General features: G+C 45.9%; 1 protein-coding gene across 2 annotated transcripts in view; it reads left to right on the top strand.

Moving 5' to 3' along the window:
* B4GALT1 (beta-1,4-galactosyltransferase 1) overlaps positions 1-20293 on the top strand; it is a 55369-nt gene that overhangs the window by 31319 nt on the left and 3757 nt on the right. The window contains exons 2-4 of one of the 2 annotated variants that reach the window (XM_025914084.2): positions 849-1084; positions 15815-16002; positions 18569-18691. In XM_025914084.2, the coding sequence (XP_025769869.1) occupies positions 849-1084; positions 15815-16002; positions 18569-18691 (547 nt within the window). The remainder of the gene's footprint in view (positions 1-848; positions 1085-15814; positions 16003-18568; positions 18692-20293) is intronic. The other variant, XM_025914089.2, reaches the window with a different exon arrangement.

The following is a 20293-nucleotide window of genomic DNA, read 5'->3' as shown; positions in this document are numbered from 1 at the left end:
CAGTTCCTCGAGTCCCTACCTCTGGAGTTTTTTTTGTGGTTGTTGTTTTTAAAGTTTATTTATTTTGAGAGAGAGTGAGAGAGAGAGAGAGAGAGAGAGAGCAGGGGAGGGGCAGAGGGAGAAGGAGACAGAGTCCCAAGCAGGCTCCACACCATCAGCACAGAGCCCGATGCGGGGCTTGAACTCATAAACCGCGAGATCATGACCTGAGCCAAAACCAAGAGTTGGACGCTTAACCGACTGAGCCACCCAGGTGCCCCAGAGGTTTGTTTTTTTGTTTTTTATCTGTGCATCAGGTGTCTTCCTGAGACATGGGTTACTTGTGCTCCTCCTTCCTGCCTTCTGATTTGAGGCTGATTTCCACAACACCACCCTCCCCGACACACACACACACACACACACACACACACACACACACACTCCCCTTTCTCCCACTGGGCTAGGTTTAGAGAGTTGATGGAAGTCATTTGTCCAAGGTCACATAGCTGGGGTGTGGCAAGATTAGGTCTCAACCTTAGGATTTCTGAGAAAGTGCTTTCTCATCCATGTTCTCTGATCCTTACAACGTTTCAGGAAGTCTAAGCAGCAGTCGCTCCATTTCGAAACATTTACAGTGGAGAAACATAGAATCTCAGGGGAGTGGGTCCTGGGCAGATGAGTGCTTCATAGGCTGACCAGCTGTCTGGCTTTGCCTGGTACTAAGGGGTTTCTTGGGATGGTGGATCACGCTAGCACTGGACAGGAGTGTCTTTTCCACAGCCACACTGCCTCTCAGGAGATGTCTTCTGAGGCTGTGGCCTGGGGGAACCCTATAGCTTGCTAACTTCTCCTTCCTTCCACCTCTCTAGTTGGCCCCATGGTGATTGAATTTAATATGCCTGTGGACCTGAAGCTTGTGGAGAAACAGAACCCAGAGGTGAAGGTGGGCGGCCGCTATACCCCCAAGAACTGCATTTCTCCCCACAAGGTGGCCATCATTATTCCATTCCGTAACCGGCAGGAACACCTCAAGTACTGGCTGTATTACTTGCACCCAATCCTACAGCGTCAGCAGTTAGACTACGGCATCTATGTTATCAACCAGGTGAGGTTTGGGGAGACGGGGTGAGGGAGGGAGTGTGTGTATGTGTTTACGTGCATGTGTGTACATACATAGATGTGCGCAAATGTGTGAGTAATAAGGGCTAAGAGAAAGAAGAGATACTAGACATGGCATTTTATAACCTCACCACCATCACCCTCCTTAATGCAGATAAGCTAAATACCATACAACTTGCCTGTTGCTGTCAGCTCTTTAGGCAAGGGTAATTGCTGGGGTAGTCTTCCAGCAAAATTGAGAGAAAAATGACAATCCTAACTCCCCCAAAGTAAAGCACTGATTATTTCCTGTCTTTGAGTAGCTGTGTGTTTTCCTTTAGGGAAAAAACAAACAAACAAAAACACAAAACACCCATTTAAATGTCAGAAGTTTAGCAACTTTGAGATTATAAAGTCTAACTATTTTCTGGGACCCCTGCTGGAGATAGCATCCTTAGATCACCTGAAAGCCAGCCCCCAGCAAAATGGCTGGGAAAGTCCGATTCATAGGCCACCCAGTGTCATGTGCACTGGGCTGGGTCTGAGAAAAGAGCTTCTCACTGCATGTCTGATTTGTGTGTGTTGAGCTTAGCCGTGCTTAGGAAACCAATGCTGAAGACATGTCAGCCTTCATCACCATGACCTGGAGAATCAGATTGATCTAAAATTGGTTTTTTAAAAATAACTTCGCTCATTTCCAGTCTGAGAAGCATTATTATTTTTCTACGAGTGTAACTTGGGTGTTGTGTGTTTAAATACTAAATTCATATCTTTATAGACTATAACCTGCTATGTGGAATAACACATTTACCCTATCTACACACCAAGGTTTATTGAAATTCATCTGAAGAGACACAGTATACCCATTTCTGAAAGGCCTATTCTCCATTTCATATCAAGATAAATTGTGGATCTGCTTGAGGTAGTAAAATTGGTGGCAGTTGACAGCTTCCCTTAGAGGGACAGTGTATGCCTTCCTTGGACCAGAGGGAAGCTGGAAATAGCAGTGTGTCCATCAATCATTTCTGAGCACTGTCATGACAATGACATAGTTTGCAGAGAGTCATTAAAGAAGGAAGGTCCCAGCTCTATCTGTCCTGAAGCTTCCATCCCCACTGTGGCAAGTGAGACCCTTCCAGGAACAATTTATTAACAATCCCAAATAGTATGTGATTGGATGGCAGCTGCCAAATGCTTTGGAAGCTCAGAGGAAGGGGAGAGCAGTGACCTGGAAGAACCAGGATATAAACTAGGTTCTAGAGACTGGAGGGACACCTGGGCATCTCAGCTGGAGCCAGTGACCAGGGACCTCAATGCAGAAAGGAGCTTTGCATATTGATCAAGTTGACCGTAGGAATGCGGCAGAGGTGATAGGGCCAGGTGCAGAAGCTGAGTCTGTCAGGCAGGGAAGAGCAGAACAGCCCTGTTACAAGGGAACTGAAGCTCAAGGTGGGGGAGTAGGCAGCAGGCAAACCCCTCAAGGCACTTTGAGTCCCTTGGCCAAATGAGGCACAGACTTGGGCCCTGAGAAAATCTGCAGGCAAGACCACCAGACAGTTGTGGGTCATCTTAGAAGAATATTTGAGAATGTAAGAGAAAATAGGTATATGCTCTGCAAAATCCAAGCCACTTCAATCTGACAAGTTATTTGTTTAAGAAAAGCCGTTTCACCAAGGAACATTTATTTGGCTGATGCCAGTAAACACTTGTTGATCATGGTGAGATTCAGGAGCATTATTAAAACAATGACAGTGAGTGCCTAGAAGAGGAAGCCGCCATCACCAGGAGCCAGTAGGAATTACTAAAAACAAGCCACGCCACTATATCTCCTTCCTCTCTTTGACAGTTATTTATACCAGTAGACAAGTGATATGCTGTAGATACAGTGTTGTCAGATCTTATTATGCAAAACATCTAATGGCCTCCCACAAACCTGCCTGAACTAGACAACTGTGGTCTAGATAGCATATAAATTAGATTAAAATATATACTTGGGTGAAAGAGTTGGTGGTGATGCTGAGTCTTTGAATTTAGGTGACTGAGGTCAAGGAAAGCTGGAGAGAAGGATGCTGATGTAGAGATGTGTCACATTTTAAGTGAATGTGAGACTTCCCCATTCAATTATAAAGTCAAAACAAATATTGGACCAGTGAAATTTAGCCATGAACTTAAATTCCTCTGACTAATTTATACAGATAATTTCCAGGTTTCAAACAGCAAGTTTCTGAATGTTTTATACCAGTTACATGCTCCTGCCTGCCCCAGTCCAAGCCGGCAGACCAAGCACACAAGCCAGCTTGGACAGCGTGGCACTGCCGTGCTGGCTAGCACTGGACAGCACATCAGACAGGGCTTCTTCCCAAGTGTGCTTTCTGAAATGGAGCTCTGAGGCCAAACACATTTGAAAAATGCTGGATTGAACAACCGGGAAGCAGGCTTTATTCCTACAGAGCCTTTAGTGTACTAGCATACGTTACAGCCTCCAGAGCTACTCGGCACACAGTGATTCCTGAGCTTGAGTGACTGGAGGTCGCTTTTCCAAGAGCCATCTCAAGCAATTAATGTTCTATGACTTACACTTTGGGGAAAGCAGGCCTAAACAGATGCCTCCCCCCTCCACCTCTTTACTTCCCTAGGATACTGGGAAACCACCCCCCACCTCCATCTCTTCCCACCTGCAACTTAGCATTGGACATTTTATTTTTAGCTTTCCAAACATATTTACATCTTTTTTCCCCTCTAGTCTTGTCAGTATCATCATCTCCACCCCTGCCCCGCCTGCGCCCCCCCCCACCATGTCTTTTCCTTTTCTAAGGATTAACTTTCCACCTTAGGAAAATCTCCACTCCCCCCACCCCCACCCCTATCTCCCTCTCTACCAGCTAATCTTATTTATTCTGCTCCAACTCTACCCTGATTGTTTCTTTGGGAAAATAATGATCTGACTTCCAGATAACCAAATCATGAAGAAAACAAGTTTGCTCTACTTTTCCCATAAAGAATATCATCTGTATGACCTCAATAAAGAGCACACAATAAACTAGTGATAGGAAACCTAATCCTTGAAAAGAGGCAGAAGAAGAAACATTTGGAGCATGCCCCACCTACAAATTAGGAACTTCCTCTCTTCTCTGTTTTGTTGTTACATAGAGAAGAGGAAGAAAGGGAGTTGGTAGCATCTGGCTTTGACCTTTGTGTAAATTGATGGCATTCAAGCCTCCTGTCATCTCCCTGCCTCAGACACCTTGCTGTCATTTTGACTCTTCATTCACTGCCCACCCCATTTAAGATTAGAGAGACTGCTTAAAGTAGGAGGCACCTCTGAGACATCTATTCTGAGGCTTCTCAAACAAGTTTTTGAGAACAGAACCTACTGCCCCATTAAATTGCTATGCAATCCCCCCATCAACAGCATATCACTATGGCACTATTCTACTTGAAGTGCAGACCATGTCCCCATCTCTACCCTTAACTTCCCTTCATTCTTTGCTGGGATCTGCCTGGACCCCTGAGGCCAGGTAGTATGAAAATGTCTATTCTATTGCACACATGAGGAAACTGAGGCTCAGAGAGGGGAAGTGACTGGTAGGAAGTCATAGAAGTAATAGTAGGGTGCAGCTCAGACTTTAGTCCCTGTCACTTAGTACCCTCTCACTGCATCAGTACGAACTCTGTCCTCTAGACCATTTGGTCCCTTCCTCAAAGCCTTTCTCAAAGCTGGGTATAAGGGCTGGGAGCAAGCTTCAGGCTTGGACTGCCTGAATTCCAGCTCTGCCACCTCCCAGCTCAGTGATGGAGGCTTGAATTCTTCAGACCTCCATTTCCTTATTGGTGGGAGGGGAAGGTTTTAGTATTTACACAGGGGACTGTAAGGCACCCGACAGATGAACCCTCAGTAAGCACTAACTATTACTGCCATGATTTATGTTCCTTCTTGCCACTCATCCCTCCTTTCTTCCTGCCTATTTCCTTGCCCAGCATTAGAGCAATGAACTCTTTACTGCTCTCCCTGCCTCCTGCTTCACCTCTACTCAGTACCAGCCTCAAGACCCTCCCATTTGTGTCCTTGATAGGGTCAGAGGATACTGGATAATGACAAAACAATCTGAGGGCACTTAGGGACCATGTCAAGCCTAACAGCTTCTTCTGAGTAGGGTTGTGTCTCAAGCTCTGCACATAGGGGTGAGCTTTCATGGGCTTTGTGGCTCCTATCCTTGTCTATATTAAGCTATTAACCACTCCCTTTTGGTTTAGGCCCCTCTAATTACCACAACAACCTGCATCTCACAGTAAGTGTGGTGGAGAGGGAGCAGCAAAGGCTTTACCAGTTGAGATTGCGGTTCATCTGCAGGTCTCCACCTCTCCTCCTACCCTGGCCCGCCAGCCTTCCAGCCTTCCATTAGGGTTCTGGCACGTCCTGCTGTCTTGGAGCACAGGGTGCTGCTCTGTGGCGCAGATGTCCCACCCAGGGCCTAACACTGAGACCTTGGTGCAGAGGTGGATAGCAAGATGTCATAGCAGGAGCACTGCACTCCCTCACACTTTAATCAGAAAAGGAAACTGTAAAACTACCCAAGGTGAAAGGAAGGCAGGTTGCCACCTGGTAGTAATAGCCGTACGTAAGAAACAGAGGATGTTTGTGAGATTAATCAGCATAAAACTTACCAAACAGGTGAGGAATGCAGGCCTAGTCAGTCAGGCAGGGGTGTAATAACCATGTCATAACTATGGCAGCCCTTTGCCCTGAGTCAGTCAGTGTCCAGGCCTGGTCTCTCCAATTCTGTTCATGTATCCTCTGGGGCTTCTGATCTCGCTTGGCTGCCCAAGATCTTTGTAGTTCTGACCAGGTCACTCTCTAAGCCCTTCAGTATGTCCCCACTGCCCACAGCCAAAGGTCTAAAGGGTCTGAAGCCCTGAACTTAGCTTCTGAGACCTTCTGCAGTCCAGACATGACCTATTTACAGCCATTTTCTCCTCAGCCCTCCTTTATTTACACACGATGTCACGGCCACACTGAGCTCTCCATCTTCACTGAGACATATTCTGTGTTCCCCTCCTTGTGCCTTTGCTTAGGCTGCCCACCCTCCCACCCTGTGTGCTTTTCCTTCCGTCCTTCCCCTAGTGGCTCTTTTCTAATCACCATGTGAGTGCCTCCCACCCCCCACCATTAGCTCTGTGAAGCCTTGTAATAGAGCTGACTTCTCCTTCCCTGCTGTTCCTGGGCCACTCAGTGCTTTCTAGTGAGGAGTGAGGGCTGATTCCACGTGTGCATGCCCTCCCTGGCCTGCAGCCTCTAGACCCCAGGCCCCTCAGGTCTGCCTCCCTCTGCCTCCCTGACCACATATCTCCATGCATGGTCCAGTGTTCATTCGGGGTTTGGCGCTAGAAGCTGCTCCCTGTGACTCTTGCCCACTTACTTAACATGCACCCTCAGCATCCCTTCCTTGATCCTGGTTCTCTGGTGAGGTCTGTTCCTCTTGGCAGTGAAGCCTTCTTCCCCAGTCAGGCCAGGTCATGACTCTTGGGAGCCAACCTGCACAGCCCTTCCCCAAGACATCTCCCCAAAGCTGCCTCCTCCTTGCTGACCAGAGCAGGCTGCCTGGGACATGGCCATCAGGGTGACCTTGCTTTTCAGGAAAAATGCAGAGAACCTACAGTAGCCCCATGGTTGTTGATGGTCATATAACTTTATGGTCCTTTGGACTGAACCTCTTTCATGGTCTCACTTTGAATTTTGACCCTGCCAGCCTCCCAATGAGGCAAATGGGTACTCTCATTGTTCCTGCTGAGAGAAAGCTCACAAAGGTAAGCAGCTTGCTCGGGGCCCCATGATGGCTGAGTGGCAGAGCTGGGATTTGGAGAGAGATCACCTTAAGGCCTGTGGAATGCCTTACTTTACCATGTTCATTCCCAAACACACTCATTCCCCTCACTGGGAGACAGCTCCATATCCACTTGGCAACACCACCGTGAGTCCCAGTGTGTCATGAGAGGTGGGTAGCAGCTTTGGAGTAACCACCTCAGAACTGCCCAGGAAGCTTGCCCAGTTATCATACTGACAGGTAAATCCTGGCTTGAAAGCCTGTGGGTGCAGCAGGGGGGCGCCTGCCTGAGGACTCTTTGAACGTGGAATTTTTTCCCTCTTCCTTTTTATCTGTTCACTGCTGTAAGGTAGTTCCAGGCTGCTTGTCTGGAACCAAGTGTGGCCAGGTTTGGAGACAATGAGTGAGAGCATTTGTCACCACACCTCAGCAGCTTATCTGTGTGACTGTGCTGAGTAGCTGGTTTCTACATGAGGCCAAGATAAATTAGAGTGAATTGGACTCGTTGGCCCATCCCATTTTGGAGGACAGCTGCCTGGGCCTATGACCCCAGTGGTTTGGTTTCTGTTTTGATCATGTCTGTTCACCATCCCCGTCCCCCCACCCCCCACCCCCATCCCTGCCTTTTATTTTCTCCTAAAGCTGTCAGTGCCCAGACTGATGTGTGCAGAAATGGGGCTCAGGAGTGGCAGGTCCAGTCCTATCCTGTAACACCCCCTTGCTTGAGCACTGGGACCTTCTGGATCCTGGGGCCCAGGAGCATCATAACAAGGCCGGAAGTGTCTGTGTCCACAGTGTCCACCATAGCTTGTGTGCTGTCCCAGTGATTGATGGTTTCCTTTGCTGTGTCTTTCCTCTCCCTGTCTGTGGCTTGGTCCATTCTCCTGGGGAATGTGTCAGAACACGTACAGGTACTCACAGAGCTCATGGATTGCCTCCCTGGACATTGTACTAGGAAATGTCTTTTTCCCTGCTCACCTGTGACTTCATGACAGGGAGTGCCAGCTTGTTAGGAATTTGCCTTTGCCCTGGAACAAGAGGGGTCAGAATGGGGCCCCTTTTCTTCACAGCCTTGACATTGCCTCTCTTCCTTACCTCTCTTGTTGCGTCCATCCTTGTCTCTTTTTTCTTTTTCTTTTTCTTTTTTTTTCTTTCTAGTGGGGGTTTTTTGCTTTTACTTGTCAATCCTGTTTGTAGCAAAGCAAGCTGAAGGAGGAGCTCCTCTCTGTGATCTGCTTCTTACTCTCCACCTACCTCCTCTTCTGTGCCCTCCACCTCCTAAAGAGAGAGAGAGAGAGAGGAGTGCCGACCTAACTACTGCTGTGACTGCTGCTGCTGCTGCCACCACTGCTGCCACCCCTGGTAATGTCCATGTGCCCCAAGTCAAACCCAGAGCCCAGGCTCTGCTGGTCACGGGGAAGCCATGTCAGTAATCCTAAGAGTGTGCCATCCTCCAGCTCTGGGGTCTCCCAGGCAAGGTCATGGTCTCTGTGGTCTTGGTTGCAAATGCTGAGGTTGCTGGAAGCCAGCCTGTTGTGCAGAGGTCAAAGATAACTTTGCCTTAAAATTAAGCCACAATTGAGCTCATACCGTATGTGTATATACTTTTGTGTCCTGCTTTTTTCTTAAAATTCTGTATCATCAGCATCTTGCCATGTTATTTCAGTCTTCATAATCACCACTTTCCATGCTCTCAGAGTAGTTGAGCATGTAGCTGTGCCATAATTAACTTAGCCCTTCCTCTAGGTCGAAGGCATTTAAAGAACCTCCACTTTCTCACCAGTGTAAATAACACCGGAATGAACATCTCTGAATCTGAAGCTAATTTGGTGTCGCTTCTTCCACATTTAGAATCCTCTCCCCAGGCTAGATTTTCCAATACGGAATTATGGGTTCAGAAGCAGTGTAAACATTTTTACAGTTCTTCATATAAATGGTCAGATTGCTTTCTGAGAAAGAAGCCTTTATTTTCTAAAGTGTTTTTCTGCAGAAAGTCAGATCTCAGGGCCTCAGGTCCAGGGAAGGAGGCAGGCATCCTGCTGTTGCTCCTGTGGAGCTGGGGATTAAAAACTTTTCTGGGCTCACCTCAGTCAGAACCCAGAACCCCTGCTGGGCTGTTTGATTTGCTCAGTTCTCTCCGAAGGCAACTTAGGGCTTCTGACCTGTGTCCGGCAAGGGCCAACGATGTGCTCACTCTTGCCGATTACTTTGGCAAGCAGAGAGCCACCACCCCCTCAGCTCCTTGACCCTGAAGGGCCCCATTTCCTTTACTCCCTGGGTGAAGAGCTGAATGAAGTCTCAGACTCAGGTTTTGTTGAGGGCCCTTTCCAAGTTTGAGGCTGCCATACTATTATGGTTAAGAGCTGAGGCCCAATTGCTGTGAAATCATGGCTGAGTGGATATTAGCCTTCCACAAACTCAGCATTTGTATAAATCCAGCAATTCTCTGGGGATCACCTCCCAGCCAGCCTGTCTACTACCCCTAGGTCCACACGTAGGCCTGTGGGCAGTCCTGCCACAGGATCGCTCAGCCCAGCCAGAGCTTTGTCTGCTCTCCTGTCACCCACTTGGCCTAGGCCTTTTCTCTTGGTGTCTGAGTGGGCACAGAAAAGCACCCAGGAGGAGTTTCAGCAAATGTGTCCACTTGACTGTAGACCTGCCTCTGAATCTGTGGGCTTGAGAGCCTGTGGGTTACTGTGGGTATTGAGCAGGGGCCATGTGTGTATGACTTTGTGATGGGCCGGGGCATGTGTATGGGAGCAAAACTGTCTCATCACATGGAATTTTTGATTCTTTGAGTCTTGGCTTCAGCTTGCTGTTTTCCAACCTCACTGTTGCCGTGTCTTTTGGCAGAGGAGGGGCCAGGTATGGTCAGTCCCCAAGCTGTCTTGGCTGGGGGAAATGTCTACTGGTGTACACACATGGGCCTGACGTCCAGGAAAGGTGGGGTGGTTTAACCAATCATTTAGCAACTGTTAGAACTTGGGTAAGGGCGACCATGGCCTTCTGCAGCTGGTCATGTGTCTTGCTGCAATCAGGAGAAGGCTTCTGTTGCCTTAGCCATAGTCAGGATTTGCCTGGGGATTAGACCAGACTCTGGTACCTATTCTATTTAAAAAAAAAAAAAAAAAATTTTTTTTTAATGTTTATTATATTTATTTTTGAGAGAGAGAGAGAGAGAGACAGAGTGCAAGTGGGATGGAGAGAAAGGGAGACACAGAATATGAAGTAGGCTCCAGGCTCTGAGCTGTCAGCACAGAGCCTGACTTGGGGCTCGAACCCACACACTGTGAGATCATGACCTGAGCCCAAGTCCTATGCTTAACTGACTAATTCCCCCAGGCGTCCCTACAATTGCCTCTTTAACTTGGAACTGCTCAAAAGCAGGGCCTGTGTCTTTTCCTTTTCTGTATCCCTATAGCTAAGCATGAAATAGATACCCAATAAATGACAAGAATGACTATATGAGAAAGAGGGGAAATATAACCCTTGGTCCTTCCCCTGTCTCTGGAGCTGGCTTTTCTTTCTTTTTGGCAATCACTTTACTGAGATATAATTATACACCATACAATCACCTATTTAAAGTACATAATTGGGGCACCTGGGTGGCTTAGTCAGTTAAACGTCCTACTCTTGATTTCAGCTCAGGTCTTGATCTCAGGGTCATGAGCCCCATGTTGGGCTCCATGCTGGGCATGAAGCCTACTTGGAAAAAAAAAGGAAAAGATAAAGCACATAATCCATTACTACAGTCAATTTCAGAACATTTTCATTATACCAAAAATAAACCCCATTTTTCTTAGCTACTAAATCCCTTCATTCCCCCCAGCCCTAGGCAATGACTAATATCCTTTCTGTCTCTTTAGATTTGCCCATTCTGGACATTTCATATAAATGAAATTATGCAATCTGTGGTCCTTTATGACTGTCTTCTTTGATTTAACATGATGTTTTCAGGGTTCATCCATATGAGAGCATTTATCAGTACTTCATTCTTTTTTTTTTTTTTTTCCGAATAACATTGCATTGTATGAGTATAGTACATTTTATTTATTTGTTCATTAATTAACAGACATTAATGTTTCTGCTTTTTACCTGCTTTGAATAATGCTACTATGAATGTTGTATAAAAGTTTTTGTGTAGACATATGTTTTCATTTCACTGGTTATATACCTAGGAGTAGAATTGCTGGATCATAAAGTAATTCTTTGTTTATCCACCTGAGGACCTGCCAGACTGTTTTCCAAGATGGCCGCACCATTTTACATTCCCACCAGCAATATGTGGGGGTTCCATTTTCCTTTTTTCTTTTTTAAAATTTTTACTTTTTTATAATTTCTTAGTGTTTTATTTATTCTTGAGAGAGAGCATGAATTGGGGGAGGGGCAGAGAGAGAGGGAGACAATTCAAAGCAGGCTCCAGGCTCTGAGCTGTCAGCACAGAGCCTGACACAGGGCTCGAACCCACAAACTGTGAGATCATGACCTGAGCTGAAGTCAGACACTTAACCAACTGAGCCACCCAGGTGCCCTTTTTAAATATTTATTTATTTTGAGAGAGGAAGAATGCACGTGTCTATGGGAGAGGGGCAGAGAGAGAGGGAGAGAGAGAATCCCAAGCAGGCTCCATGCTGTCTGCACAGAGCCCAATGTGTGGCTTGATATTACAAACTGTGAAATCATGACCTGAGCTGAAATCAAGGGTCAGATGGTTAACTAACTGAGCTACCCAGGAGCCCTGAGGTTCCATTTTCAATGAACATACCACTTGCCCTCTCTTTAATATAAATGAGGGCTCTAGAAAAAGGTTTTAACAGCCCTAAAGAGCTATTTGATGCTTCTTATGACATTGAGCCCTGCCATCCAGATTTGCCAGAAAGGCCCTGGGTTTGTCTGAGGGTAGCCTCTCCCTCTTTTCCTCTCCCTGAGGAGTTTGGCCTCAGGCTTGTGCCAGCCTCCTCACTACTCCAGACCAGCATGCCTGGCCAGACCCAAGCTCCTGTCCTCCCCCGACTGACATTGTTGGCTTTGCTTGACTGACTGATATATCCATTTTTAGGTAAATGCCCAGTCATAAAACGTTTGCAGCCATAAAGTTTTACAGAGAAATCATAAAAGGTTTTTCTGTGAGCTTTGGTCAGTGAGACGACTTCCCTGTCCACCTGCGGGAACGTCGTATCGTTTTTGGCCTGTCTTCTTTCTTCCTATCGTCTCTTGTTAAGAGGAGCCAGTTGCCCTAGAAGGAAGGGATATGTGTAACTCTTTTTTTTTTTTTTAAGCTTATTTATTTATTTTGAGAGAGAGGGAAAGACAGCATGCAAGTGAGAGAGAATCCCAAGCAGGCTCTGCACTGTCAGTGCAGAGCCTGATGTGAGGCTCGAACTCACTAAACGTGAGATCATGACCTGAGCCGAAACCCAAGAGTTGGAGGTTTAACCGACTGAGTCACCCAGGCGCCCTTGGGATACATATAACTCTTATCGACCAACATAAGATGAAGCCTACACTGAAAAGCTCAGTTTTTCAGAGGGAACCCTGATCTCGGTGCATCAGTTATTCTTTGTGTGTGACTTCCCGAGCACATGATACATTTCTAAAGGTGTCTCTTTCTTCTGCTGCTGTAGAGATTCTAATCATGTGAGCCACTCACTTGAACCCTAATCTTTTTTAGAAATCCTCCCATCAGAGAAGCAAGATTTAGGAGGGCTCTTGGAGCTGATTCGAAGGACACACACAAACACTAGAGAAGAAGTCTCCATGTTGGATTTCTGAGAGACATATTGAAAGCTCTGCCTGTTCAAGATGGATAGGAAGACCTACTCCTATAATAATGATAGTAGCCAACATTTGTTGTCAGGCAATGTGCAAAGGCCTTTTCATGCATTGTCAAATTTAAGAAAATTCACCTGTTGTCATCCAAGTAACCAAATGAGGAAATGGAGCCTGAGAGGTATGATTTGCCCAAAGTCACATAGCTAGTAAGCGAAGAAGATGGCATTCCTGGGATAAAAATGCACGTGTCTGTCACAGCTGTGTTTTTGGCTTGGCTGCACAGTAGTGGTGCTTGATAAATATTTACCCGAGCAAATGAAGTAGTAAAAACACTGGATGCATGTGCTCAATGAGAAGGGACAGGAATGAGGCCTGGGTGTCTTCCCATCCCCTGGAGAGGAATGAACACCTCCTGTTACTGGTGGGAGGTTGGCAGGCTTGCCAGGACCTGTCTTTCTTATCAGGAAGGTTACCCAAAAGTGTTACACCATTTCACCCAAGGAAGCCTAGAGTTGACTTTTCTATAATCCTAGGGGAGGAAGGGGAAGACATACTTTCCTTATCTACCATTCAGCTGGTCTGATGTTCCTAAGGGCCCTAGTAAGGAATTATACCTGCAAGAAAGAACCCTGCCTTCTCCCTCTTCCAGGGTCACAGAGATGAGGCCAGGATGAGAGGAGTGACATACAGGTCAAGCTATTTTAGGAAACTGCCTGACTAATTTTAAGGGTGGAGCAGACACTGAAGTGCCTTATTGAGTTGAAGGAGCTTGTTATACATATGGAGAAAAGGGTAGGATAGATCTGCTCCCTTGGGTTTCTCCTCTAGGCTGCCATTGTTCTTGGGGCATGGTACCAGAGGTGTCCATTCATGGTTCCAAATGTGCAGTTCCCGGGAGAGGAAAAATGCAGAGTATAGTCCCAGGTTAAACATCTGCTTAACTCAAATAGTCATGGCTAGCAGACCAGGCCCTGTCGTTTGGGCATGGCCAGCACGAGCTCCCTGCCCCTGTCATTAGAGAATGTACCAAGAGAAAGGAGCATTGGGCAGCTATCCTTGGGGGTCTGCTATACAGGTGTGAAAAGGCTTTGTTGGGACACCCTTTCAGTTGTTGGAAAAGTGTTCAATGGGGTTGAATTGTGTTTTAAAATATTTAGAGAAAGCTAATTCTTAGGGTCTCGATGGGGCTAGAGGAGCAAGAAGGAAAGTACCAGGTGCAGGCCTCTCCCCCCATTGCCAGAAGGCAGAAGGGTATGGCAAGAATGAAGTAAATCTGGGTTGGGATGCAGGTTGTTACAAGATTGTTGAGATGTTTAAATGCATGTCAGACACTTATCCGATGCCTTTCATGTTATATATCCCAATTAATTTTAGCAGTGTGTTGTAATAATAGTGATTATAACAGTTTTATAGTTTTCAAATCTGGTTTCTAAACTTTAAACTTCTTTTTGCCTCAGGACTTACAGAGAATTAGCTGAAGGCAGGATTTTGAATGACTCTTAACTGGTGGGGACAACCACAGAACACAGTATGTGCTGTTGGGCCTGGCTTTCTCCTTTCCCCATGCATGATTAGAAAGCTTTGTCATGGGCTGAACAAAGGAGCTCCTGTGTAAAATACTTCCTTAATACATTCACTCTTCTCTTGGCTATTCTATCTGACTTCCTGGTACTCGTGTTTCTTAAGTGGTTTCGTTTCTGAGTCACCCACCTGAGGTTGGGTAGCTGTGGCACCATCCATATGCGCTGTACTCACACAGGTAGCCTTATAAAGCACCAGTTTCCAAATCTTCTCTTGTGGGCCTGGAGAGTGGATGTTGGGTATCCCACCTTTGGATTGTGTAGCCACTGTAGGCTCTTGTGAGTATATTTTCCCCCAAAGTAGAGGGCTCTGATCTTGTTGATCCCAAGAGATATTGAGAAGGAGCACTAAATGCGGATTTCACAGTGTTGGGTCCAGCACCAGCTGTGTTGCTTATGTGCCTTAGTTCCTTCCTGGCATCTTTGGGAGGATTCTGGCCGGGATGAGAATACACGTATGGAAGGGCTTGTGGACTGCTAAATGTAAGAATGGTAGTGTCGATGCTATCACTGTCCTTACTACCCTGGGGCTGTGCGAGTTGGTAAGGACAGAGCCCCATGATGGTGACCCCGAGGGAGCCCTTTGGTTGAAGCTTCCTAGAAGAATTTTCATCTGCCATTGTTTGTTGAAACCCATCCTTTGGTCCATCCATCCATCCATCCATCCATCCATCCATCCAGCAGTTATTTATTGAGCTCTTATTGTATGCCAGGCAGTGTTCTGGGAACTGGGGAAATAAAAAGTTAAAAATTCCAGTTTTCATTGAGCTTCTATTCTAGTGGGAGAGACTGAAAATAAACAGGTAAATAAAATATGAAGTACCTTTGCACCAACAGACTTGGTGCTTCAGGACCCAGTGGTTGGCATCCTGAAGTATGTGTCCTCTTCTCTCTCATACACCCTGTTTCTATCATAGTGTGTATCACACTGCTTCCCACCCTACGTTGTGAGCACCATGAGGGCAGAGATTGACTTGGGCTCACCATATTTCTCTGGTACCTAGTTTAATAATAGACATCTTGAAGGGGCACACAATGTGGTGATCAAACCATAATCAACCATACAAAGAGGGGAGAAGGGTAAAAAGTCCAATAGGCACCAGTTTCCTGGGTGTCTTCATGGGAATTAGTCTATATATAGTATGTAAATATATGACACATAGGTCTAAGTACCTTTTCACCTAACAATACTATCTTGGAGATCATTTCCTTTTAGAGCTTCCTTATTTTTTTGAACAATTCTATTCTGTTATATGGTTATTACATGATTTATTTAACTGGTTCCCTAGCAAAAGCTTATGTCATTGTTTGCAGTCTTTTGCTGTGATGAAAATCCCGTGGTGAGCAAGTTGTTCTTATTCGCATATTTGCAAGTCCCACATGATAATTCCTAGAAGTGGGATTGCTGACTCAGGGCATGCCATTCCGTATTGATTTGTAAAGTGAAAGCAGAAAAATGAGTGGACTAATGATCCCATGTAGTCGACAAAGTCACCAGTCCCTGGGAGTGTTCTGCTCATTGGCCTTATGGCATCTGATATCACTTCTTTTTTTGTGCACCAGGCTGGAGAAACCATGTTCAATCGTGCCAAGCTCCTCAACATTGGCTTTCAAGAGGCCTTGAAGGATTATGACTACAACTGCTTTGTGTTTAGCGACGTGGACCTCATTCCAATGAATGATCATAATGCCTACAGGTGTTTTTCACAGCCACGGCACATTTCTGTAGCAATGGATAAGTTTGGATTTAGGTAAGAGATGTTCACCAGAATCTGCAGGAAACATGTTTCACTCTTACATGATGACTAGGAAATGCAATTCCTGTAGCCCAGGAGTGTCTCTTTAGGTTCTTGGAGGAGAATTTTTCCTCTGAGAACTGGGTGCTTTTTAAGCCCAAAGTCCGTAAAACTTGAGAAGAAAAGTGAAGTTCAGAAACACCCCTACCTCTACACATCCAGGCAAGAAGAGTTTTTATGTTTGGGATGGCTCTTGCCTTTAGGCTCCAAACAGATGCTGTATTTCCTTGCTTTCTTCTGTCCTCTTCCCCACACAGTTTGGGAAGCAAATTGGACTCATTTTCCCCAAGTAGATTCTTGGGATTGGGTACCTTGGCAGATATACCTTGGTACTTTAAGAAGGAACATGATGCTGTTTCCCTGCAAAGCACAGGCTTCTGTTTAAGCATGAGGACCCAAACTTTCCCACCAAAATGCCCCTAGTGAGAGGTCAGCCAATGCCTCTCTCTAAGAGCAATAGTATAATCTTAAGGTCATAGATGGAAAATAGCCTTATGTAGTCTTTTTTTTTTTAATCTTAAAAAAATAAATCTGCATTTTGCTCCATAATTATCCCTGTTTATATTAACATAGAATTGTTTAAAATCACCTATTTGAGTATACTGACCTTTCCCTCCTTGCTCTACGTTAGCTTGAAGCTCCAGGAAGCTGTGCTGCAGACCCCACGTGCTAGGCATCCCTGGCCTGGGTGCGCCGCCGTGGTGTGGCAGGCCTGTGCCAGTCAGCAGTCCCTTGGTTTAGATATGAATGCTTTCTTTCAGACTCCTTTTATTCCCATTTCTTTCTGTCTTCCCTTGCTGGGGGCAGTGAGGGCTATGAAACTAAGGATGCTGTGAGGAGAATTTGACTCTAAACATCACCCTGTGCCCTCTCCCCTCTTCCCTGTTTATGTACCTTCTTCTCTTTAAGAGACACAGGCTCAAACCCTGTCCCCTCTTAATTTCTCCCCTTGAAGCGTGGTGGTAAGGACCTCATTCTTTGCCACAGCACCGTGCTTGTTTTACCCAGAACCAGTCAGGCTTGGGGGATGAGGTGGTTGGTCAGAGAAAACACAGACAGCAAACTGAATCTCATCAGCTCGGCATGCGCTTCCCCGTGAGGTCACGAAGAGTCCCTTTTTTTGTAAAAACGCTGATCGTGACAAACCTTAGTGGCCTGGCCACCTGGTTCAAACCCTCACTTGTAATCAGGTGCGGACGGTTGTGTTGACGTGTGTCCAAAGGTGGGTAACTGGGCCCCTAACTGATGACACCTAATTATAGATAGATTACCTTTGACTCATTATTCTGGATCTTCATGAATACTTCTAGTCCAATGTCCTGAATGTATTTGAAAAGAATCATTGCAGCTTTTTTTTCGTATGCTCTGTATGGTTTGGCTGACTTCCCCCTTCAAGTCTGAGTTAGTTTTCCTTAAATTGTGTGATGGATTTTAGTCTCTTTGGATTCCAGTAAGAGCCCTAGTGTGGTTTGGTGCTGCATACAAGGTCATCCCAAAACCACAGCCTTTAAAGGACCCATAGGAAAGCCTTTGCCTGGCTTCCGGGTATGATCTGAGTGTTAACATTTCTCATTGGTGCTCCGTCTACATCCTTCAGAAGCCCATGATTCATAACCATTGAAATAGTAAAATATAGGGGCACCTGGGTGGCTCAGTCAGTTAAGCTTCTGACTCTTGGTTTCGACTCAGGTTGTGATCTCACAGCTCCTGAGATCCAGCCCCGTGTTGGGCTCTGAGGGCTCAGCGCTGGCAGCCCGGAACCTGCTTGGGACCCTAACTCTCCCTCTCTCTCAGTGTGTTTTCCCTGCTCATGCTAGCGCCCATGCACACACACTCTCTCTCAAAATAAAGAAATAAACATTAAAAATATAGTAAAATACAAAAAGGTGTGGAAAGATGAGAGCCCTGATGCCCCACTTCTTGAAAATGTATCAAAATAGATTCACCATTATACATTTTGCTAAGTCGGGATGTGGTAGAAATTTCCTAGAAAATTTTATTTTGGCAAATTTTCGGAAACGCTATTTTGACTGTTGGGGTCAGAGTTCAAGCCAGTATACCTGTGGAAGAATGAAAGTTAGACTGGTAGATGGGCTGAGGGTGGAAAGGGAGGGCATGACAGGGTGGGCACAGGGAGGCTTTACCACAATCTCGGTTTCCAGGACCTCCTGGATAAGCATTTCTCATGCAGGAGCAGGACACATGGGAAGCAGTTTCCTGAATGGGGCACAGGAAGTGCGCTTATGCTCTCTTGTCATTGACTAATTTTCCAGGTAACCATAGAAGCAACACAATATTCTTAGAGCAAATTCTACTTTTTGACTTCTGTGTCTTCTCTACTGATATATAAAAACAGAACAAAGAAAACCCTTATAAATCCCCAATTTATAAGTTCCAGAGAATAAAAATAACTTCAGAAGCATTTATTTGTGCTTTGAGCATGCTTTATTTTGAAAGTCAAAACTTACTAACCACTGGTTTTCTTTGTGTGTGTGTGTGTGCGTGTGTGTTTTTCCCCCAGCCTACCTTATGTTCAGTATTTTGGAGGTGTCTCTGCTCTAAGTAAACAGCAATTTCTCACCATCAATGGATTTCCGAATAATTATTGGGGCTGGGGAGGTGAAGATGATGACATTTTTAACAGGTAATTGTCCCAACTTAGATGTCTTTCTCCCCTGTCTCCCTTCACTTCCAGTTTTTCAATCAGTGCCTGATTATTCTGCAAGGATTGACCCTTGGGAGGGATGTAGTCCCCACTCAGCCCAAATTCTTAGATGTGCCCTGCTGTAGGTGCTACAGGTGCTGAAAAATGTCTTTAGGAAGTTTAGCTTTTGTGATTTTTGCATTAGCCTTGGAACATGCAAAATGAGAACCAAATAAAGGGTTGGGTTTACTTTGATTTATCCCACATGCCATTTTGTCCTAAAGAAGTAAACATGCCCTTTGCAAAAATTCAGCATCTCATTGTGGTCCCGTTTGATTATGAAACAAGTTTCTTTGGGCAGGATCCTAAGTTCCTTTACAAAATCTTTGTGCTATTTGTTTATTTTGGAATATTTTTAACAAACATAAAAGAGGACTCAGTAGTATAATGAACTTCTGTGGACCCACCCAGCCCCAACAACCACTACTTTCTACCAGCCCTGTCCGCCCCATCCACACCCCCAGGGCTCCTTTATCATGTGCATTGTCATTGCAGATGGTAAAAAGAAAAAACAAAACAAAACACCAGTGGCATTTGAAACCACATTCTGCCCAGTTCTCCCTGACAGTGGAAACTTCAACCCTGCCATCTCCAGATAAGAAGTAACTTCTCCCTCTGGGAGCTAGTCTGAGCTTGTCACTGAGCTTGATATCAGAATATACCCTAGCTCCTTCCCGAATTGGAGTACCTTAATTTGATCAATTAACAGAATGTGTCTGTCAGAGCAGCACCCAAGTCAGTCAAGTTTAGCTTTGTGTGAGAACCTGTCATAGACCCAGGTCTTTACTATCAACCTGGAAGAAAACATGAGGTTTAGAGGATGCGGATTGATTATCAAGCATCTTCAGACAGAGCACTGTGTCACACAGGCCCGATGGGGAGGACACTGAAGCCCCAGACAGGGGGTCCAGACAGAAACAAACTTGCTTCCACAGCACCACCTGGGCAAACCTCAGACCCACAGGATGGTGTTAGGGGCTGATGTGACACCACAGATGCAAGCAGTTAAGAGGGTTAGTGGGAAGGGAGCACTGAGAATGGACACCCAAGGGTGGAGGGACTAGAAGGATGGGTGGCTGGGGGAGCAGCTTTATTGAAAGATAAAGGACCTAACTCACCGTATGCCAGGCGCTGAGGGAGACAAGGCCAGAAACCTTTAAGTTATCCAGGACAGCCAGTCCTGCTTTTTAACCAACTTGTGCTCCTGCTGTGTCAAGGCTTTGGTTGTGGTCCTCATTCCTTTCCCCCAGATCTACACAGAACCTTCCACCCTGTTCTGGCTGCCTCTAGTCTTGTTCTCTGCTCTCCATTCTTAACAGTGCTTATCAGAGAGTCCTCCCTTTGGCCAAAAACTTTGGGTAACTGTGTATTCTACCCCTTTCAGACACTGGCACTGATCTGAAAAATGGGATGCGAAAAGCTCTGAGAAGGCCTCCATGATTTAGCCTTCACCCTTCTTTCCAGCCTCATCTCTGACCACTTTCTACCCCAGACTCTTTCCACCAGTCCCCAGAAGCTTCTGTTGTTCCCCGAGGGCCCTGT

This window comes from Puma concolor, chromosome D4, assembly GCF_028749965.1.
Source record: "Puma concolor isolate L17-30 chromosome D4, mPumCon1.1.hap2, whole genome shotgun sequence".
NCBI lineage: Eukaryota > Metazoa > Chordata > Mammalia > Carnivora > Felidae > Puma > Puma concolor.
This window is presented reverse-complemented; position numbering and strand designations above follow the sequence as displayed.